This window comes from Patagioenas fasciata, chromosome 7 (assembly GCF_037038585.1).
Source record: "Patagioenas fasciata isolate bPatFas1 chromosome 7, bPatFas1.hap1, whole genome shotgun sequence".
Taxonomy (NCBI): Eukaryota; Metazoa; Chordata; class Aves; order Columbiformes; family Columbidae; genus Patagioenas; species Patagioenas fasciata.
The window spans coordinates 974,709-995,222 of NC_092526.1; the positions used below are offsets into that span (position 1 = coordinate 974,709).

The window sequence follows — 20,514 nt, forward strand, 5'->3', positions numbered from 1 at the left end:
TTTAATAAGTTTTTTGATGCAATTTGTCAGCAGTGTATGAGAAGTCGTTTATCACCTCTCGCGCAGGGCTCCGTGGCACTGGTGTTATAGGTGCTATGTTGGAACCAGGGCGGCGTTGTGGGGAGAGAGGAAATCCAGCTTCTAGCGAACAATGTTCTTGGCCAAGGGTTCGGCTCCGCGCGTCCCTGGGCAGGCGGAGCAAGCCCGGCTCACGCGGGTCGTGCGGTTTGCCTCTGCTTTTGGTCGCTTTGCTTGCTTGTGTTTTGTGGTTTTATTTCGTTGTTGTTGTTGTTTTGTTTTATGTTGATTGCAGACCCAAAAGTTCCATTTTTACTAAGTAGGGTTTCTTCCTTTCCAAAGTTATTTTGGTTTTGGTTATCGTGCACTTGTGTGCTGCTCCTGGTGCAAATCTGCCCGTCCGGGTCTGCTCACGACGTGAAGATAAAATGTTCTGAAATTGAGTATGCTCAGGTGAGAGATAATTTTCTGTGAACCCCTTCACCCTAAAAATGTTCTGTTGAACTGAGGATAGAAAATGGCCCGGGGGTAAAAAATAACCTGAGGTGAGACCTGTCCCAGGAACCAGAAGCTTGGAGGAGGTGAGCGCTCAACTCATCGCTTCGTGCTGCTCAGGAGCTGTGTCCTGGGCTCCATGAGGAGCTGTGGTACGGGTGACGCTGGGCAGGGCAGGGCGCAGAGTCAGAACCGCTGTGTGGCCTCGGCCATTCTCCCGCAGCTCTGCTGCTCTCGGGCTGTCTCGCTGCAGCATCACCTGCCGCCAGCGCTGCTCCAGGGTGACGCAGCCTGTGCCGTGGGACAGAGCTTGTACTGGTGGGACAGAGCTTGTACTGGTGGGACAGAGCTTGTACCGGTGGGACAGAGCTTGTACTGGTGGGACAGAGCCTGTGCCGTGGGACAGAGCTTGTACTGGTGGGACAGAGCCTGTGCCGTGGGACAGAGCTTGTACTGGTGGGACAGAGCCTGTGCCGTGGGACAGACCTTGTACCGGTGGGACAGGCCCTGCACTGCTGTGATGTCCCTTGCCAGGTACAAATGTTCCCATGGGATTTCCATGTGAGTCACTGTCTTCACACAGCAGGAGTACAAGGGTATGAATTTGGAGGTTCCCTGCAGCCCGAACACCCAGGGAATATTGCGTACGAGGGTTTAAAAGCTGGCACCAGATAGGACGTCACTGGCACCGCCCCAAACCCCGAGCAACCCTCGGGAGCCCTGGGCCGCACCTGCACCAGGGCTCGGTGGGCAGGAGGGTCCTGGCTCTGGAGCCGAGCGCTGGGGTTGGCGGCCGAGCCGTGGTCACGCAGCCCCTCACCGGTGACCGGCCGCGCAGCCCTCCCGCTTCACCGCGGTCTCCGGAGCACAACCTTGTCATCCTCGTGCATCCTCTCAGCCGGAGGTTCTTGGTTAGACCTGCCCCAAACTAGAAATAAAGTTACTGTCAGAGGTTGCGCTCAGATTTACAGAGACGTCATGCAGCACTTGGCTCTGAATGACAGACCAAAGCTCTGCAGCAACGAGCCACTCCAGACCCTGTCTCTGTGACTAAGATGCAATAAGAGACACTGACTGGCTGCAAATAATTTATATATATAAATAATAATAATAAATCCATTAAAATAGCTTTATTCTTCATGAGTTTCTAAGGTACTCTTCATATACATGTTTCCTTGACAATGTATTATAGAGCAGCCCTCATTTTTTGGAAGTAGTAGAGATTTGATGAGACTTTTCTATCTACCATATCAATTGCAGGTAGCAGTTCTTGGACGAGATCTGTTTAACTACGAGATGCTTCTTGCTGTCAACAAGTAAACTCATGCACGTGCTATTAGGGATGGCGGGGAAGGAAGGGATTCAGGTTGCTACAATAAGTGATTAAAATGGCAAACTTATTGTGGGACAGTTTAGTCATTTAAATGTTTATACATTATGGATTCTCAAGAAGAAATGCAATAATGATGGTGGATACGAGAAGGAACGGAGGTGCTAAAAAAACCCAAAACCCAACCTGAAAGCCAGGAGACAGAACAAGGCAGTGCTTGAAAAACCCCTCAGTATCTGTGTTATTCAAGAAATAATGGAGGTGCAGCCTAAAAGCTGTTACAACGGGGAGCAGGGCAGGAACAGAACTGCACACCCACATCCTCCCGAGCTTCTGGTGAGAACTGTGGCCCTGCGTTGTCTGCCTGGGTGATTTAGAGCCCGCTCCGTGTTCGTGCGGCGGGAGCGCGAGGGTTAACGACACCAAACCTCTGATACATTTGCGGTGGGCAAAATCCTATCTGATTATCTGTGGTTGGTACATACAAGAGAAGTGTTTGCAGCTATTTATAACCTGAGCTCCCACTGACTTCAGCGCAAGGTCTTTGTCTTGCTGAAAATCAAACTAAAAGCCATTAGCATTCACAAATTTTACTTAATAAAAGCCATGGTGCACCAAGGACAAACTAATGAGGACAAATGGAGTTTGGTGCTGGCGGTGCTGAGGAGAACGTGGAGCACGGTCCTTCCGTCGTGTGCAGCGCTGCGGAGAAGCGACTGAAGCAGGCGCGGGGGGACAGGACACCGCAGCGCAGCGGTAATTGGGGTTGGTAATTAGCGCTCCCTTCCTCTGGCCAGGGCCCTGCTCCTCAGACGGGCATGAACCTGTGCACGTGCTGCCCTGTTCTTAACGAGCACAGGAGACACTGTGTTCTCCATCGCTTCTGTGAAAGGTGAGCAAGTGTGCTCCATAAACTTGAAGAATAACCTTAACTACCTTAATTACATAATTCATGAGCTATGTCTTCCTTCAAACAAAAAAGCAGACGTAATAATTGCATGAGATGTATTTACACTTTCTAGCAGCACTGAGCAAGTAGTAAAGGGTTTGTGAGTCTTCAAGAGGAGAGCAAGAAGAGGTGGGTTTGCCAGGAAGCGTTGTGTTCACGCCGTGTGGTCGGGAGGCCGAGCGCTGGCTGCGTGTCGCTGCGGTTCTGCATCCCCATGGGCACCCCGGCTCCACGGGACCGTCACCGCTGGCCTCGCCGGGCGCCGGGCGCGGTGCAGCAGGAGCAGCTGCTGGGCCAGCCTCGTTTGATTGCTTGGGCACTCCAACCTGCATCTTTCATTGCATCTTGGCAGGTATTTTCTAATCACTCTCCATTACTTATAAAACGGTAAGTTATATAACATGCTGCTGTGTTACATTTCAGTAGGGTATTACATATACCTTTCGTACTTGCTATGAAATAGCCAACATGCTGGGCTTAATTGTAAATAGCTGACGTAATCCCCATTGTGTTTAACTGGCGATGGGTGATGTGGGAGTCCTGAATACCTTCCCTGGATATATTTGGATGACAATTAAAGAAAAAAAAGTTGTAGAAGAGCAGCTTTGGTTTGGTTTGGTTTGTGGTTTTTTTTTGTTGTTGTCTTATTTAATGGCTATTTAATCCTAGACTACTTGGATTTCATCTTTGCTGTATTCATATCTTGGTATAGCTTAATTCATTTTCTTTTTAAAAGCACCTCGTCAAATGATTTTTGCTCATGGAAGAGTAATGCAGAAACATGGAGATCGAGTAATGTTAATCTGAGCACATTAGTTCGGATAAACACACACTAAAATTAACAGAACAAACCCACAGCAGTGGAACAAACAGCGACCAGGCTGGGTTTGCCCCCCTGAGCTGAGGGTTGGACGTCCCTGAGCTGCAGCCCCGTCCTGGGCTCAGCAGCCTGTGCAGGGGCTGGGGTGGTTTAAAACAATGACTTTTCAACAGCAGGGTATGAAGGGGGACCCGAGGCTGGCACCCCAGGTCAGCAGCGGAGCCTCACCGTGGCGTCTGAGCTGCAGGGACGGAGCAGGAGCAGCGGCGTTGGACCCCAGGTCAGCAGCGGAGCCTCACCGTGGTGTCTGAGCTGCAGGGACGGAGCAGGAGCAGCGGCGTTGGACCCCAGGTCAGCAGCGGAGCCTCACCGTGGCGTCTGAGCTGCAGGGACGGAGCAGGAGCAGCGGCGTTGGACCCCAGGTCAGCAGCGGAGCCTCACCGTGGCGTCTGAGCTCCAGGGACGGAGCAGGAGCAGCGGCGTTGGACCCCAGGTCAGCAGCGGAGCCTCACCGTGGTTTCTGAGCTCCAGGGACGGAGCAGGAGCAGCGGCGTTGGACCCCAGGTCAGCAGCGGAGCCTCACCGTGGTTTCTGAGCTGCAGGGACGGAGCAGGAGCAGCGGCGTTGACCCCAGGTCAGCAGCGGAGCCTCACCGTGGTGTCTGAGCTGCAGGGACGGAGCAGGAGCAGCGGTGTTGGACCCCAGGTCAGCAGCAGAGCCTCACCGTGGCGTCTGAGCCCCAGGGACGGAACAGGAGCAGCGGCGTTGGACCCCAGGTCAGCAGCGGAGCCTCACCGTGGTGTCTGAGCTGCAGGGACGGAGCAGGAGCAGCGGCGTTGGACCCCAGGTCAGCAGCGGAGCCTCACCGTGGTGTCTGAGCTCCAGGGACGGAGCAGGAGCAGCGGCGTTGGACCCCAGGTCAGCAGCGGAGCCTCACCGTGGTGTCTGAGCTGCAGGGACGGAGCAGGAGCAGCGGCGTTGGACCCGAGGTCAGCAGCGGAGCCTCACCGTGGTGTCTGAGCTGCAGGGACGGAGCAGGAGCAGCGGCAGGTCCATGAGCATTTACTGTAGGTGAGTTTTCATTTGGGTTGTTTGGGTCGCCATTCCACAGCGTCAGACTCTTAATTGAACCAAGCCCTCAATTAATTTTCTAATGTTAGCAGCAAAGCATTGGAATGCATGGAATTCCCAAATCCCAGGACCTTGCTGAAGCTCCCTAACTGTAGTTGCCTTGGAAAAGGCGTTGGGAGCAGCACGAGCTCTCACGGTGTGTGGAAGCAGCGGGTCAGGGAGGTTCAGCAAGGCCAATGCTGGGTCCTGCGCTTGGGTCACAACAACCACATGAACGCTCCAGGCTGGGGAAGAGCAGCTGGAAAAGGACCTGGGGGTGTTGGTGCCAGCGGCTGAACATGAGCCAGTGGGTGCCCAGGTGGCCAGGAGGCCACCAGCATCCTGGCTGGTACCAGCACTGTGTGGCCAGCAGGCCCAGGGCAGTGACCGAACCTGTGCTGGGAATGGGGAGGACAAACCATGAATCCTGGCGTCAGTTCTGGGCCCCTCACACCAAGAAAGGCCTTGAGGTGCTGGAGCGAGTGGAGAGAAGGGAACAGAGCTGGTGAGGGGCTGGAGGAGGAGGTTGAGGTTGGATCTGGAGAACAATTTCTTCCCCAAAGGGCTGTGGGTCATTGGAACAGGCTGCCCAGGGCAGTGCTGGAGTCACCATCCCTGGAGGGTTGGACAGACGGACATGAGGTTCTCAGGACATGGGGCAGGGACAGGGTTGGGTTATGGTTGGACTTAATGATCCTGAGGGTCTTTTCCAACCAAAATGATTCTGTGATTCCTACAGTGGAGACAGCCCTGGCATTAGAAGCTCGTAAAGACCTTGTGAACAGGGCCAGTGCTGTAACCCTGAATAAATATATAAAGAAAACTACATTAATAAAATCAACAGAAGGTGATTTTTTTCAGGATTTTAGTACAATTATGGAACCTCTGCCAGCAGATGTGGAAATATCAGGTAGAACAAGGTAGGTTGAAAAAGCTGATTTGACAAATGTCACTGACTTCTGTATTCAGAAAAATGGAAAAAGATCACTGCTAGGAATTGCTGTCTGGGGAAGTCTAAAAGGCTTAATAGGTTTGTCATAATAATAATAATAATGAACTATTACGTGACAGTGATAAAAATCTAGAGATGCATCTAACAATGTGTGGGAAATGGGGATCTTCCTAGTCTTTTTACACTTGAAAACAAATACAGAGAAATGAATCATGTGCAACACCTTCCTAAAGACAAGTTAGACTATGTGGTCTGGTCCTCTAACAAACAGTTTTAGAATAGACTTGATTATATCTTGATTTAAATTTAGTTGATTTGTGTGATGATACCTGTAAGTACTTCTGGCTTATAGTGACACAACGGCTTTAAACAATGTCACGATGGTTTCTAGCGTATGAGAGCGCTTCTGGGATGCTGCAAGGAGATGGGGCGGGCGGGGTTGAGCGTCCCGGTACGGTATGAGATCATAACAAGTTATTGGAGAAACACTGGAAACAGTTCAGAATTCTGATGTTTGTGGAAAATTTGGCATAGCTTGACGAAGCAACCAACGGAAAAGATGCCAAACCCACTAATAATCAGAAACTGAGGGGGAGAAGTCACTTTTTCTGGTCTCGTTTTCTGTGCATTTGCAGCTATAAGTTGCAGCAGGGTGTAGATGGACCGGGAAGCCCCGCCAGCTGGGCTCTGCCTGGGGTCCCGCTGGGTCCCCGTGTCACCCGCGCGGCTCCAGGCGGCTCGGGGCGCGGGGAGAGCGGCAGGAGCCGCCGCAGCTCCGGAGCCCCCGCGCCCTTCGCCGCCCCCGCCCGTCCCCGAGGCCGCGGGGGCTGAACCGGCGCTGCCCTCCCCGCCGCGGGGTCCCGGGCGGGGCCGCCCCCGCCCCTCCCCGCCCCACTATAGCTGCGGCGGGCGGAGCGCGGCGGAGCGCAGCTGCCCGAGCGCGGCGGCAGCGGAGCAGGAGCCGGAGGCGCAGCCGGAGCCGGAGCCGGCCGGGGCGGCCATGTGGCGGGCGGCCCTGCCGCTGCTGGCCGGGCTCTCGCTGGGCGCAGGTAGGGCGGGCGGCAGCGGGAGCAGCGGCGGCACCGGCGGCGCCCTGAGCGCCGCCAGCGGGATGCGGGGATGGGGGCGCCGCGCCGAGCACCGGGCCCCCCTCTTTCCTCGGGACCCCCCGGTTCCCCGGGCCCCCCGGCGCTCCGGCAGCTGCGACCGGGCCGGCGGGGTCAGGGTTGTTTCTCGGGAGGTTAAGGAGCTTAATGCATTTAATTATGATCAACATGTATACACCAGAAATAGGTCAGCGGGGATTTACGGGGAATAACCGGGTTCCCGCCCACGCCGTTCCGGTACCGCGCGCTCCCAAGTTCTCGGTCCGTTGGGTTTCAAGAAGCGGTCGCTGGCGGATCTCGCCCCTGGGTGCTTCGTCGTGCACCCAAATCTCTGCTCCGCTTTTCCGTGGTGCTCGGAGGCAGCTCCTCCCGCTGCGCGGCCGGTCGCAGCGAGGCGCCTCCGTCTGCCGGGTGTCGTGGGGCTGCGGCACGTCCCGTCCTGTCCCATCGCGGTGGGACACGGGTCACAGCCCCCGGAGCGCTCTGGGCGGGGGAGCCGAGTGCGATGTCTGGGCTCTTCCCATCCAGCTTCTTCTCTCGCACAGCGGGTGGTATGAAACATTGATTTCACTCAATTTTTCCTTCAAAAGCCGCTGCTGTCAAATAACGCCCTGTAAAGCAGCAGTTGTCTTCAAGGTGAAGTAAGGCAGTGTTGAATACAACATTTTGATGTTTTTCTGTTAGGTTTACTCCAATTTACTTTTCTCTCAGTGGTTTCAGCGCAGGATCTCTGGGTGTGATGCTCCTTACACTTTTGCAGAGGGGTGCTGGCAGCCCCAGGCTGAAGGACTGTGCCCACTCCCACATCAAAGTACTCCTATAATCCCTTCTTTTGGGAAAGGAGGGGTAGCAAAGCTCAGCTATTGTTATTTGAACTACTCAGGTAAATCCTCATTACCTTCAGGGATTGTAAAACTTGATCTGTCTGAGATCTTATCTTTGTCTCGTTCCTTTATTATTCAAGTTTGGAAGCTGACCGTAGGGACAGGCAGCCCCATGGTGCTCGTGTTCTTCCCTGGTCTGCTCGAATGGAATCACCAATGCTTTGGCCATCTCATTTCCACTTCCCTCTGGAGACTGTTCAGCACACTAATGAATCTCGTTGGCTTTGGATGTCGTTGATACAGAACAGTCTTGCATTGCTTTCCTCTCTGAAGCTGCAGTAGTATCGCCCTGTTTTTCTTAGCCCATTAGTTACTCTGCAGTGCCGGGATGAGGTGTGGTACGGGTGCCCGTGGTGCAGGACAGGCAGATGTCCCGGTTAGAGGGGGCACCCAGGGGAGTTACACGGACCTAGAACAAGTCTTCAGGTCTCACGCAGCGGTTGCTGTTGAGTGTCAGGTGCTCAGCTGTGCACCCGCTCATACTGCACATCTACTCTACATCTGCTCGTGCTCCGCCGCAGACTTCTCTGATCAAGACACACGACTAAGCGTGTTCTGGTAAGCTTCTAAACCCCTGTTCTCTATAATGCACGTTTGGAGATGCTGTGCTGGGCAGTGAAGCTCTCCTGAGGAACTTCCATTGTGCCCCAGTATTCAGCAATATTTATGGAGTTAAGAGGAGGAGTATTTTGCTACTGATGTGGAGAACAGCCCCAGTGTTTCCTATCTGCTTGTCTCGTGTGGGCTTCTCAAAATCGCTTCCCTCCTGCTCCTGCCGTTTTTGTTCTGCATCGCCTCCACTTGTGCTGTATCAAATGCTTTGCACACTCTTCCATACTCCTCCCAGCGTTATCCTGGGGAAGTCGAGAGTACTCAGCATGCCGTAGTGTTTCTAAATGATCCAGAGCTGAGGGTGTGGGTTGCGGTAAGGGAAGGTGTTCCTATGGGTGGTGGTTCCACCTGAGCCTCTTGTAGCGCGCACCACTGAACTGTGTTTTGGCTTTCTTATAATATGTCTGAAGGATGTCTTACATTTGTGAAAGTTTCTCTCCCACTTAATGCAAACCACAAAGCCGTCTGGTGCGCGCCAGAGGTGCCGGTGTGTACAGAGGCAGGTGTGGGTGGCCGGGTGGTCTCCAGCGCGGCGGGGGTGCCCGTGGTCGGTGCAATGCTGCTGCTGCCAGCTGTTACACAAACTTGCTGTTAGAAAGGAGAAGCACGATAGATATTGCTATGGAAAACTGCTACATAAGGATAAATGCATGAAAATAGCAGAACATTGGACACTTGCTACATGGGCAGTACTGTGTTCAAACAACTTGGTGTTCTTGTCTTTCCCATATGGTATAATAGCCTTGTATTGAGTAATAAGCAATCACTGGAAATGCCCTGTGAATCTTAAGTCTGAATTTTTAGCACATTCCTTTTATTCTAGTGTTTCCTACAGAATGTAAACTTGGAATGAAAGTCCAAGGTACATAGGCCAGACAGAGCTGTGAACCAGCCGCTTCATGTCCATGTGTCAGTGACGGGCCCAGAGAGCCACCTGCTGCAAAAAGCATCTTCGTTCCAGCTTCATAGTTGGGTTTGCTTACTCCTTATTAACTGGTCCTATTGGAAAGCCTACGTGCTGTCAAGCACCAGGAATTGTATGTCCTTGCAAACAAGCACGGCAATAGCAAAGCAGTTGTACTTCACTACACAATTTAATTCACTGCTATGTGACAAATCATCAGTATGACGCTGTCTTCTCACTTCTGTGGGTCACTGGAGCTCTGTAGTAGCCAAAAGCTGTGCTACTATAAAAGCTCTTTTGGAGCAGGCTCTAGAGCGTTACCAGTTGCTTGCAACCGATTACTGCAGGCTTTAACCTGGCCGGGCTGCCTGTGGTTCGGAAAGCGCTGCTGAAGGAGAGCGGCTCCGTTCTCTCAGCGCTCAGAGCCGGGGGCTCTGTGTCGCAGCCGGTGGACGCTGTCAGCACCGCGGCACCGCAGCCGCCACCGCGGGGTTCGTACCGAGCCCACTGCTGCATCCTCGGCCAGCGGTGCCCCCGCCTGCTGTGCCTGCTGTGTTTCACCACGGTCCTGCAGCCAGGGTGCTTCGCTGCATGGCTTGCATTTCATAAAGCCTGACTTCTCAGAGGATACTGTGCCTGCTTGAAGCTCATGAGAACATAGCAAATGTCCTTTGACAGTTTATTCCAACAACAATAATTTCACTGGGTTTTGTTGCCCTTTCGCTGCTCAGTTAACGTTAATTTCAATGCCTGGCCTCAGTTTCTGTCTGCTGTTTTTTTTTTGGTCACGGTTGCTGAGCTTTTCTAGAATAGGGATTTTGAGCACCCAGTATTCTGCCTCCAAAATTAAATTAGTTGGACATGTTAATAAAACCACTTCCCATACAGATTTTTAAGAAATGAAAACATTGGGGCTGTTTAGTGTCTCTCATTTTAAGACACTTTCTTCAGCTCTGGAATAATTACTTTTCCTTTCTCCTCCACAGCTTTCTAGTTTTCGCCTGGTTTGGTATCAGTCCTTTCTGCGCCATGTTCATATAGGGAGCTTTTAATCTACTCTCCCTCCTACTACTTTCTTTTCCTAGAGCCATCTGCAGAGAGGGTGCTTACCCGCACTTCTCCTGTACAAAACCCAACGTGCTGCGGCTCAGCCCGCGCTTTCTGAACCCCCGTCCCGCGGCAGTGCGGGGCGCGGGCTCTCGCTCAGGTGTGCGGGTGTTGCTGTGCACGGCATTCTCTATCGGTCTCTAGAACGTAAGGGTGGATTTGTCCGATGGCTTTTGGAATGCGCTGATGCTTCATCCTGAGTGGTGGCAATAGTATTGACGCCTAACGCTGTAGGGGAAGGTGACAAGGGAGCAGGAGGAAGAGTTGAACTTGCTGTCAGTAATGTCTGTGCTGCCCGGGGGCTTTCGGCTTAATGGTGATGAGCTGATCCCATTTGTCTTCTCCATGCCATCTGTGATTATAAAACTTTCATATCTCCCCAGAATTGCCTTTTACATGAAAGAGCCTTTTCTTAACCTGTGTCCAGTCCCCCTGCCACCTGTTCTGTACCTCTCTCTGGTTCTCCTGTGCCCTTTGGAAATGGGTGACAGGAGCCAGTCCCCGATGGCAGAGTGGGCTGTTTGGTCTCCTCCTGGTCGTGCCCCACCATGAACTGAGCTGGGTTCTCCAGAGCTGCCCAGAGGCTCAGCAGCGTGTCCCAGAGGCTCAGCGGCGTGTGTGTCCCAGCAGGGACAGCCAGTGCTGGGCCGGTCACTGCTCAGACACAGCTCATGCTGCTTTTCTCCTGGCTGATTTGACTCTCCTCTGGCTCTTGGTCCCTCAGCCTGGCAAGGTTCCTTTGCCATGCCCCGAAGTCCGTTCTGCTTTCTCCATCCCCAGCAAATCTTACCGCTTCATTCTCGGCTCCCCTTCCCAGATCCCTGGAGCACGCAGCACTGGATTCCGTGTGGCTCTGTGGGGATCAGCCTCTCCCAACCAAAGCCGCCGGGTTGCCCTGCCTGGTACCTGGGCTGCTCCAGACCATGGGCTGACCTTGGGGTAGGGCTGGAGCACCTCTGCCCCATAGCCTGCTCCGTCATGGGCGGCCGGGCAGAGGACGGCTGCAGGGGCTGTGCCGGACCCTGCTCCAGTGCCTGCTCCAGGGTTTGTTCAGCTCCATCACGGGCAATGGGCTGGGCAGCAGGACACAGCCAGTCTGTAGCTCTGGGGTCTGCTCTGAGCCCCTTTTCACAGTGGTGAAGCCTTTTCCAGCCGTCCCCGGGAGGGCAGTAGATGGGGCGGCTGGTGGGTCAGGCGCAGGGACGTGTCCCACCGTGCTGTGCCACCTCCCACGCGTGTCCTCGCTCCGTGCCAGGGACCAGGCAACACGCAGCGCCTGCGCTCACAGGAGCCCTGAGTCTCTTGATTTGGGAATAAAATGAAAATATGTGTAGAAGTGCACTGTGCGGAATGACTGAGGATGGAAATGTTGACAGATATTCTGCCCTCCTTCCCATCAAGATTAAAGATAGGTCTGGAATTGCTGTAAGACCACTTAGATATCTGCTCTCCAATTCAATTTTGAAATGCTCTACTGCCCTGTAGTCACGAGAAGAAACTGTTAACTATTGTGAGTGGCACTGGATTATGACTTAATGGAAGATTAATGCCTTGTTAATTTGTACAGTAAAAAGTTTGTGTTGAAATGCAGAACATTGCGTGGCTCATAAGAGATAGCAAGTCTCAGCCTTTTCCCCCATAGTTTTTAGTCTATTCTTTTAGTGCCACAGCATTAGTCAGCGTATGCCAATTATGTGCTCAGTTCTTTCCATTTAACTTTTAAGGTTGCACTATGTCTATTTGTTTTAATTGTTAGCTGCTTTCATTAAGCTGGTGTTTAAACTCATATTCTTCCATCTGTTGTTCACACGTAGAATCATTCTTGTTCTGTAGTTATCTTGTGATTCATGTATTTGAACCTGACATGAGGAAAAACTGGTGGAAGCATGAAAAAAACTCAGTTGTGCACCTTTGTATTGATCTGTTGTGAATCGGGTCCTGGTTCAGTTCTTCCTGCTATGGAAGTTAATTGCACAGCATGTTTGCCTGTGCTGTCGGTTTTGTGGCTGTATTGGAAACTAAAAAGAAAAAAGAAAGTTGCTTTTTCTGTAAGTCGGTCATGTTGATTGTCTTCTGCTCCAGAGAGCAAGTCATTGTGTCCTTAGGTCTGAGTGGGTCTCGTCCAAGAAATGGGTATGGAGTCTCAGCTCCTATTGCAATAACAGCAGAAAAATAATCCGTGAAAACTGCTCATGTCTTCAAAGTGCTGAAGTCAGGGAGCACCTGTTCCTTGTGGTCTCTGCACCTCCAAGCTGCTTCCCTTGTGCATCTGGCAGTTTTTGGGCCAGCTGCCCCGTCCCCTGGGCTGGCTGGTGGGTTCTCCCGTTGCTCTGTGCTGCTCTGGGGGACGAGCACTGCTCACCGCTGCTGTGCCACACGCCCTTGTCACCGCTGTCCCCACCGAGGGGAGCCGCAGCGTGTCCCGTCCTGCTGTCCCCAACCACGGGAGCCACGGCGTGTCCCGTCCTGCTGTCCCCAACCACGGGAGCCACGGCGTGTCCCCTCCTGCTGTCCCCAACCACGGGAGCCACGGCGTGTCCCCTCCTGCTGTCCCCAACCACGGGAGCCACGGCGTGTCCCCTCCTGCTGTCCCCAACCACGGGAGCCACGGCGTGTCCCCTCCTGCTGTCCCCAACCACGGGAGCCACGGCGTGTCCCCTCCTGCTGTCCCCAACCACGGGAGCCACGGCGTGTCCCCTCCTGCTGTCCCCACCGAGAGGAGCCACGGTGTGTCCCCTCCTGCTGTCCCCACTGAGGGGAGCCACGGCGTGTCCCGTCCTGCTGTCCCCACTGAGGGGAGCCACGGCGTGTCCCCTCCTGCTGTCCCCAACCACGGGAGCCACGGCGTGTCCCCTCCTGCTGTCCCCAACCATGGAAGCCATGGCATGTCCCCTCCTGCTGTCCCCAACCATGGGAGCCACGGCGTGTCCCCTTCTGCTGTCCCCACCGACGGGAGCCACGGCGTGTCCCCTTGTGCCCTGCCCCGGGCCGTGCAGCTGTCCCCACAGCACAGGGTGTCACCCTCCGGGGGTGCGCTGCTTTGGGGAGCTCCAGGAGGTGTTTGCTGGAGGACTGTGTGCTGGGAGAGCTGTAACCAGGGGTAACTGTGTCTGGATGCCTCCCACAGCGCTCCCAGCCCGCATATTGCGGTTGTTCACTTTCTCCTAGTTTCTCAACCAGAGAATGCAATGTTTTAATGGAAATGTTGTCCTTGAGTAAAAAAAGAGTCATGTTTGTTACTGGATTGAAGAGTGCCTCGTTTTGAAACTTTGGGAGCACGTTTTCCTCCCGCCTCTTAGATCCTTTTCCCTTTGACTCCTTCCCCACCACCGCATTCCCGCAGGGCACCACTGGTAGGGTGGGCAGGAGCAGCCCTGGGGCAGAGCTGGCGCGCCGTGTCTCCTGGGGAGGGAATGAGCATTTCTTCTCTGTGTAGGAACTGGAGAATTTCAGTCAATATTTGCACATTCCTCCTCTTCCTCGGTGCCGTGGAAGGGCCCTGCAGGGACCGTGTGTCCCAGGAGGGCACGGGGAGGCGCGGGCATCGCGCTGTCCTCCCTCTGCCCTGGAGCCCGGGCAAGGTCTCGGCAGCGCCTCTGGGGCGGCAGGGCAGTCACATTAGAGCAGAAACTGCGCGGATGTGCGATGTGAAAGCTTGAAATGCATTGCTAGGTTGTAGAACTGTAAAGGGACAATGTTTTCCAGGGTCCCTCTCCCGATTCCACTGAGGTGAGGTGGCTGGAGCAGCGCGCATGCAGGGAAATTGTGTGATACTTTCACAGTTACATTTTAAGATCATCTTTCTGCTCTTTTAACAAAAGATTCTCGATGTACACAAATGCTCTTGGAAACAGGATCGGGTATTTGTATCTGTTTTGAATGTTCTACCCTTTTTTCTAACTGAGAAATCAGCCAGTGGCACAGGCAGGTACGGGGGGAACCTTGGGCTTCTGTTTTTGTAGAGTTACATTTAAAAATGGTCTGTGTAAATCTTCTGGGAAGAGTCTCCTCTTGCCATCAACCCAGACCCTGGCCTTGTCTGTGAATAGATTTAACCACATTGCTTCTCCGGTTTTGTTTGTTTGTTTGTTTTCCTGCATAAGGGCTTGAAATTTGGCAGCATTTAACCCTGTGTGAGCGATGGGCTGGGCCAGCGCTGGACGGACAGCTGGACGGGCTGGGCCAGCGCTGGACGGACAGCTGGACGGGCTGGGCCAGCGCTGGACGGACAGCTGGACGGGCTGGGCCGAAGGCTTCGCACCCACTGGGGCGGTGCTTTCCAGCTTTTTTAGAAGGAATGATGAAAAAAGGCGACAATTCAAGTGCAATAGGACAGACAGACACTGGAGGTTTCTCAGGAGGTCATCTTTTGGGTGTGCACAAGTTTTTCCTTCGTGTGCTCTCTTGCCTCTTCCAAACAGAACGTACTGTTCCCATCAGGAGCTCGTGTGCCTGTCTCTCATGACTCCTGTGAGCTCAGTGTTTCCGAAGGAGAGCAGAATCACAGAATCATTCCCGTTGGAAAAGACCCTCAGGATCATTGATTCCAACCATAACCCAACTCCAGCACTAAACCATGTCCCTAAGAACCTTGTCTATGCGCCTTTCACACCCCTCCAGGGATGGTGACTCCGCCACTGCCCTGGGCAGCCTCACCCCTTCCCTGGGCAGCAGAACAGGGAATGCTTGTTGGGCCATCTTGGTGTCCAGGACTTTCTAGTCTGCAGTGGGCATGAAAACTCTCTGGAAGTACAGAGTTCAACATGCTCCTTTGCGTGGACTGGTGGCCAGATGCTTTTGCTTTCAGAAGCAATAATAATGTGGGTGGGTTGTACTGAGAATTTGACCAAAACTTCGTTTCTTTTCGTTCTTCTTTGCATAATGGCTTCTCGCAGAAGCAGCTCTGTGGGCAACAGGGCTGATTTCCATGACCCTGAGAATGTCCAGTTGCAGGCAGGGGGTTGGAAAAGGCGGTTTCGAGGAAAACGCTCAGAACTAAAAGGAAAAATGAGACTAGAGTCTTTCTGTCCGTGATGTAGAACGAAGAAAGGACACCCAGCAGAGTGAAGTGCTGTCTGAGTCCTACGGCAGGGAACGCGGCTCTGGCAGCGGCAGCCATGGCCGTCCCTGCAGGGCCACCTGGCACACGCGCGCCAGCCCCGGCACAGCCGGGCACGTGGTACAGGACCACGCGTGTTCTGGCCACGCGTGACCGGCTGAGCGAGGTGACAGACCGGCTGTCCCCTTCTCGCCCTGCACTCAGGCGATACCCGGGGGCTGTCAGGACTTGCAGTGGCAGGTTCGATCAGCCCCTCTCTCAAACAATTGACCAAATACCAGGATGTGGATAGAAATGTCAGTTGTGCACTGCGGATGACGTTGCAAAGACCATTTTCCATTTTATGCTCAGGCTGTGAGAAGGGGGAGAAAAACAGCTCAATGACGTGTCTGAAACCCTGAAGACATTTGAGGCAGTCTTATATTCATTTCCTCAAGTAATGCTTTTATTTTGCAGTGTTGGTGATGATGTGGCTGTTTTTCTCCTACTAGATCTCTTATTTATTTGGACCTGATGAGTCTTGCTCCTGGCGTCTCTTCTAGGACCGTGGTAATGTGTTTAAGGGCGAGATTTACCCGTTCTCTTGCTGGCTGATTGATTGTGCTCACTGCCGGTACAGAGCAACAGCAGCGGCAGTGGTGGGGTCCTGGCGCACCCCGCGTCCAGGACAAACACGCACATAACGGTGCCAAGGAAGTTTGTTGTGGGCCGGAGCTGCAGATAAACAGGACGAGCTGTTATTGCAGGAGGGTAGCACAGGATGAAGATTGTCATAAAGAGAACAAATAGTGTCACAGAAACAGAAATCAGGTTGGTGCTGACGTCTGGCAGGACTGCTCCCTCCGCTGGGTGCTGTTAGAGATGAGTCGCCACTGCCGCAGCCCTCGGCCACCCTCCTCCTCCTCACCACGAGCACGGGGACAGTGCACACGGTGACACGTGCTCTCCTGTAGACAAACCTCTGCTGGTCCCCAGCCTGGGGTGACATGGGCATGGGGACAGTGCGCAGGGTGCTCTGCTGGTCCCCAGCGTGGGATGACATGGGCATGGGGACAGTGCCCAGCGTGCTCCGCTGGTCCCCAGCGTGGGGTGACATGGGCATGGGGACAGTGCGCAGGGTGCTCTGCTGGTCCCCAGCGTGGGGTGACATGGGCATGGGGACATTGCGCAGGGTGCTCTGCTGGTCCCCAGCGTGGGGTGACATGGGCATGGGGACATTGCGCAGGGTGCTCTGCTGGTCCCCAGCGTGGGGTGACATGGGCATGGGGACAGTGCGCAGGGTGCTCCGCTGGTCCCCAGCGTGGGGTGACATGGGCATGGGGACAGTGCGCAGGGTGCTCTGCTGGTCCCCAGCGTGGGATGACATGGGCGTGGAGACAGTGCGCAGGGTGCTCTGCTGGTCCCCAGCGTGGGGTGACATGGGCATGGGGACAGTTTGCAGGGTGCTCTGCTGGTCCCCAGCGTGGGGTGACATGGGCATGGGGACAGTGCGCAGGGTGCTCTGCTGGTCGCCAACCTGGGGTGACATGGGCGTGGGGACAGTGCGCAGGGTGCTCTGCTGGTCCCCAGCGTGGGGTGACGTGGGCGTGGGGACAGTGCGCAGGGTGCTCTGCTGGTCCCCAGCGTGGGGTGGCCAGGAAGGCCATGGCAGGGGCACAGGTGACAGCTGGGCAGCGCTGGCTCGTAGGGGCTGGCTGGTGGTCAGAACAGAGCTCTGCTCTTCTGGGGCCATCCCAGTCCTCATGGCTCGGCTCTTTGGACGTCCATTCTCTTTAAGAAAGAGCCTCCTCTTGCCCAATTCCCATAGAAACAGAATGAATTTATGCACAAGAACACTTCTTTTCATTTTTTTTTTTTTATTTAATAATCAGAGCAGGGTTCCATCTTGCAGATGCAGAACTGACCTGGGAAGGTGTTCAGGAGGTATTTTGGGGACCCCATGATGGGATGAGAACTGTTTAAGTCAAAAGTTGAAGAGATCAAGTCTCTCTGCTCTAAAAGGAGGTGGTGGATTGTTTTGATTGTTTGCTTGGGGGTTTTTGTCTGGTTTTGGTTGGTTGTTTTCACAGAAACAAAATAATCATATAAAGTGCACTTGAAGAAGGGTTGTCTGCAGAAATTGCTTTCAGCCCAAGGTGTCTTGGTTATCGTATCGCTGCTGATGTGGGCTCCTAAACTTGGCATGAAGCAGGCAAAGAACGTTATGAAGCAGGTGACGAAAACAGGGAGGACAAAACCAGTTATTGTCAACAGCTGGGGTTTCACTGAGATTATGTGGTGTTGGTTCCCCCTCATCTTCCAAGAGTCAATAAAGCCTGAAAAATGTAGTAGTTATTAAATGTTTTCAATTGATTTGGTGCAACATGAAGATATGGTTAAAAACATGCAAAGTTGAGAAGCCGTCAGGCTTTTGCACCAAGAGAGCTTGGGTGGCTGTTTGTGTGCCCGCACAAGGTGCATTGTCTCAGGAGACTGGGGAGAAAAGGTCCGTAGTTCCTGCCCGTGTCTGTCTGTCTGTAGGGTGGTGTGTGCCAGCACTTGGCACCCTGGCGATTCCTCGGGCTCATGGCCGTGGGCTGTGGTCCGGCGAGGACGTCGGGTGCTGGCAGTGGTGCGGGGGCTGCGGTTTGGGCAGCCAGCACGGCTGCCCGGAGAGCGGCTGCTGACAGTGTTCAAATTTCATACGTAATGAATGGAGCTGTGCCTAAGTGTGCATCTTGAAATGGGGCACATGAGCGTGCATTTGTCCCGAGTGTTGTCTGAGGTGTTGTCTTGAGGCGTGCGAGCTGGGAACACAAACCTGGAGACTCGAGCCTTCCGCCCACAGAAACCTCTTCTCGGGGCAGTCACTCTTCCCACCACACAAGACAGCTGCTGTACGCTTCCCTGTGACCGAGGGCCACCTGGTTTCAACACTCGTCACCTGTGGGTGTTGGGGACCTGTGCTGCCAGGACCTCCTGTGACCGGGTTCCTCCCGCTGGCCGGCGCGGGCCGGAGCTGCCGCGGGTGCCGTCGGTGAACCAGCCGCGGCGACCGGCACGGCGCTGGGGGGTCTGTCTGCCCGGGTCTTCTCACGAAGGCTGGAAACCTCTCTTTCAGGGCTGAAGTGCGTGTGCCAGCTGTGCGAGCACACCAACTTCACCTGCCACACCGAGGGCGCCTGCTGGGCCTCCGTCATGCTGACCAACGGGCGCGAGGAGGTGGTCAAGTCCTGCGTGTCCCTGCCCGAGCTGAACGCCCAGGTCTTCTGCCACAGCTCCAAGAACATCACCAAGACCGAGTGCTGCTACACCGACTTCTGCAACAACATCACCCTCCGCCTGCCTGTCGGTAAGAGCCGCCCGAGCGCGGGGCTGTTGGAGCGCTGGCGTGACCGCTCGGGAGTGCCGAAGCACCGTGCCAAGGACACGGCCGAGAGAGCTGGTTCACGGGGGTGTTAAAGGCCGGCGGTAAAGCCGTAGCTATTTTTTTCCCAACTTGTTTCAGACAGGAAGATCTAAACAACAGCTCTGCCTGGGGAAAAGTGAATTTCTTGCATCTCCTAAAGATGTTCCAAATGCTGTCTGTGATACCCCGCCAGGCATTAACCGTGCAGATGAAGTGTCTGAATCATAGAATAGTGACGAAAACAGACTTGTAACCTCAGAGATTTTGTGGGCTGGAATATCGTAGGGGAGTTTGTGATTTAGATGGGCGTTGGTCCAGATGTGAGGATGATGAGATTTGATGTACCGGGGACTTTCCATGGGGCACGGATCAGCAATGTATAGCAGCTGTGAATGAGCAGTCGTGAGGGGCTGAGAGCTGCTGGCTGCTGTGTCACAAGGAAATAATGAAGACCTTGCTCTGGCTGAAGCTTTACAGCTGCAAACGTCTCTGTACACAATTCACAAGACCCGCTTTAGGTTGGGACTAGAGAGGTGTGGAAGGAAGGCGGTTGGCTGTAGGTGCTGACTGTGAGCTGTCCCTGGGCAATGTCCCCATGCTTTGGGACAGACAAGTGTTGGGGGTGGCCGTGAGGGTGGCCTGTGATGGGGCAGTCCCCCAGCATGAGGAGCTGCCGTCCTTGTCCTTGGCCAGCGTGTGTCACCGAGTGCCACGTGTCTGGTCCGGGTCACTGAGCAGTTCCCGCAGGTGACATCGGTGTGAGGGTGCGTGGGAGCCGGGGGCTGCGGTGGCTCCGTGGCGGGTGGGACGGCAGAGGTGTCCCCTCTGCTGTGCTCACACGGCCCGCAGGGTCTTCTGCCGGGGCAGGGGTGAGGACAGCAGCGCGTTGCTGGGCAGGTCTCTGGCCAATGCCGTTTCAGCAATCCTGCTGGCCTGTGTTGAACTCCGGGGTTCTGCGGGTTGTTTCAGCAGCTTGTGAGGCAGCTTTTCCGGGGTGTTAGATTGGGCCATTGATTCCTGCCCAGCGGGGGCGGGCAGGTGTAGGATTCCTGCTCCCAATTAGCGGGAGGGAGCAGATTTGCACTTCCAGGAGCTCTGTGTGCTGCACAGCTGGTGCGGTGCTTGACTCTGCCAGACTCAAAATCGGCTAATGAGGTTGATTCAGTGCTTCTTGAAAACAAATATTTATACTGGTTTTCAGTTTAATTATTCGACTCCTCTTCCCAAGGTTTGTGCTTAAGCTGGGCTTTTTTGGAAGAGGTGTAAAATATACTACTCTACCAGATGATACCTTTTTATAATATACACTTATACTAGTGAGAGATGTTACAGGTAGAAAAGATGCAAATTAGTACATAATTTACAATTACTAATTGCGCTTAAGCCGCTATCATATTGTATTTAAGAGAATTCAGAAGGCAGTTACTGGGAGCACTTTCTCTCTCACCCACGGCACAGGAGGCAGGCGGCGGTGGGGCTGCCGTGGTGGCCGTGGGGACTGTCACCTCCTGCCTGTCCCGCTGGCCTGTCTGGGCAGCCAGCCGAGGCACCAGCCTTCTTTCGGTTGACAACAGAAGCGAGATACTAATAGTGACCGTGCTCTAGAAATGTAGACGTAAAATACCATGCTTTTTTATTTTAAGTTGGGGTGCTGGAATGCTGGGAGCAAACGGGTGTTTGCAGAGGTGCTGGGGCTACGTCTGCCATCCTGGCTCTTGAGCTGGCGGTTGCAAAACCTCTGGTTTCATATTTCAGTACCAAAGAAAATTACTTAATTTTT

The 20,514-nt window shown here is 54.0% G+C and overlaps 1 protein-coding gene across 2 annotated transcripts in view; it reads left to right on the plus strand.

The window, feature by feature from the left end:
• Nucleotides 1–6,616: 6,616 nt before the first annotated feature.
• The window catches only part of ACVR1C (activin A receptor type 1C), a 31,734-nt gene continuing 17,836 nt past the window's right edge, over nt 6,617–20,514 (plus strand). For both annotated transcript variants that reach the window (XM_065840349.2, XM_071810645.1), the window contains exons 1-2: nt 6,617–6,723; nt 18,447–18,677. In XM_065840349.2, the coding sequence (XP_065696421.1) occupies nt 6,675–6,723; nt 18,447–18,677 (280 nt within the window). In that variant the 5' untranslated portion in view covers nt 6,617–6,674. The remainder of the gene's footprint in view (nt 6,724–18,446; nt 18,678–20,514) is intronic.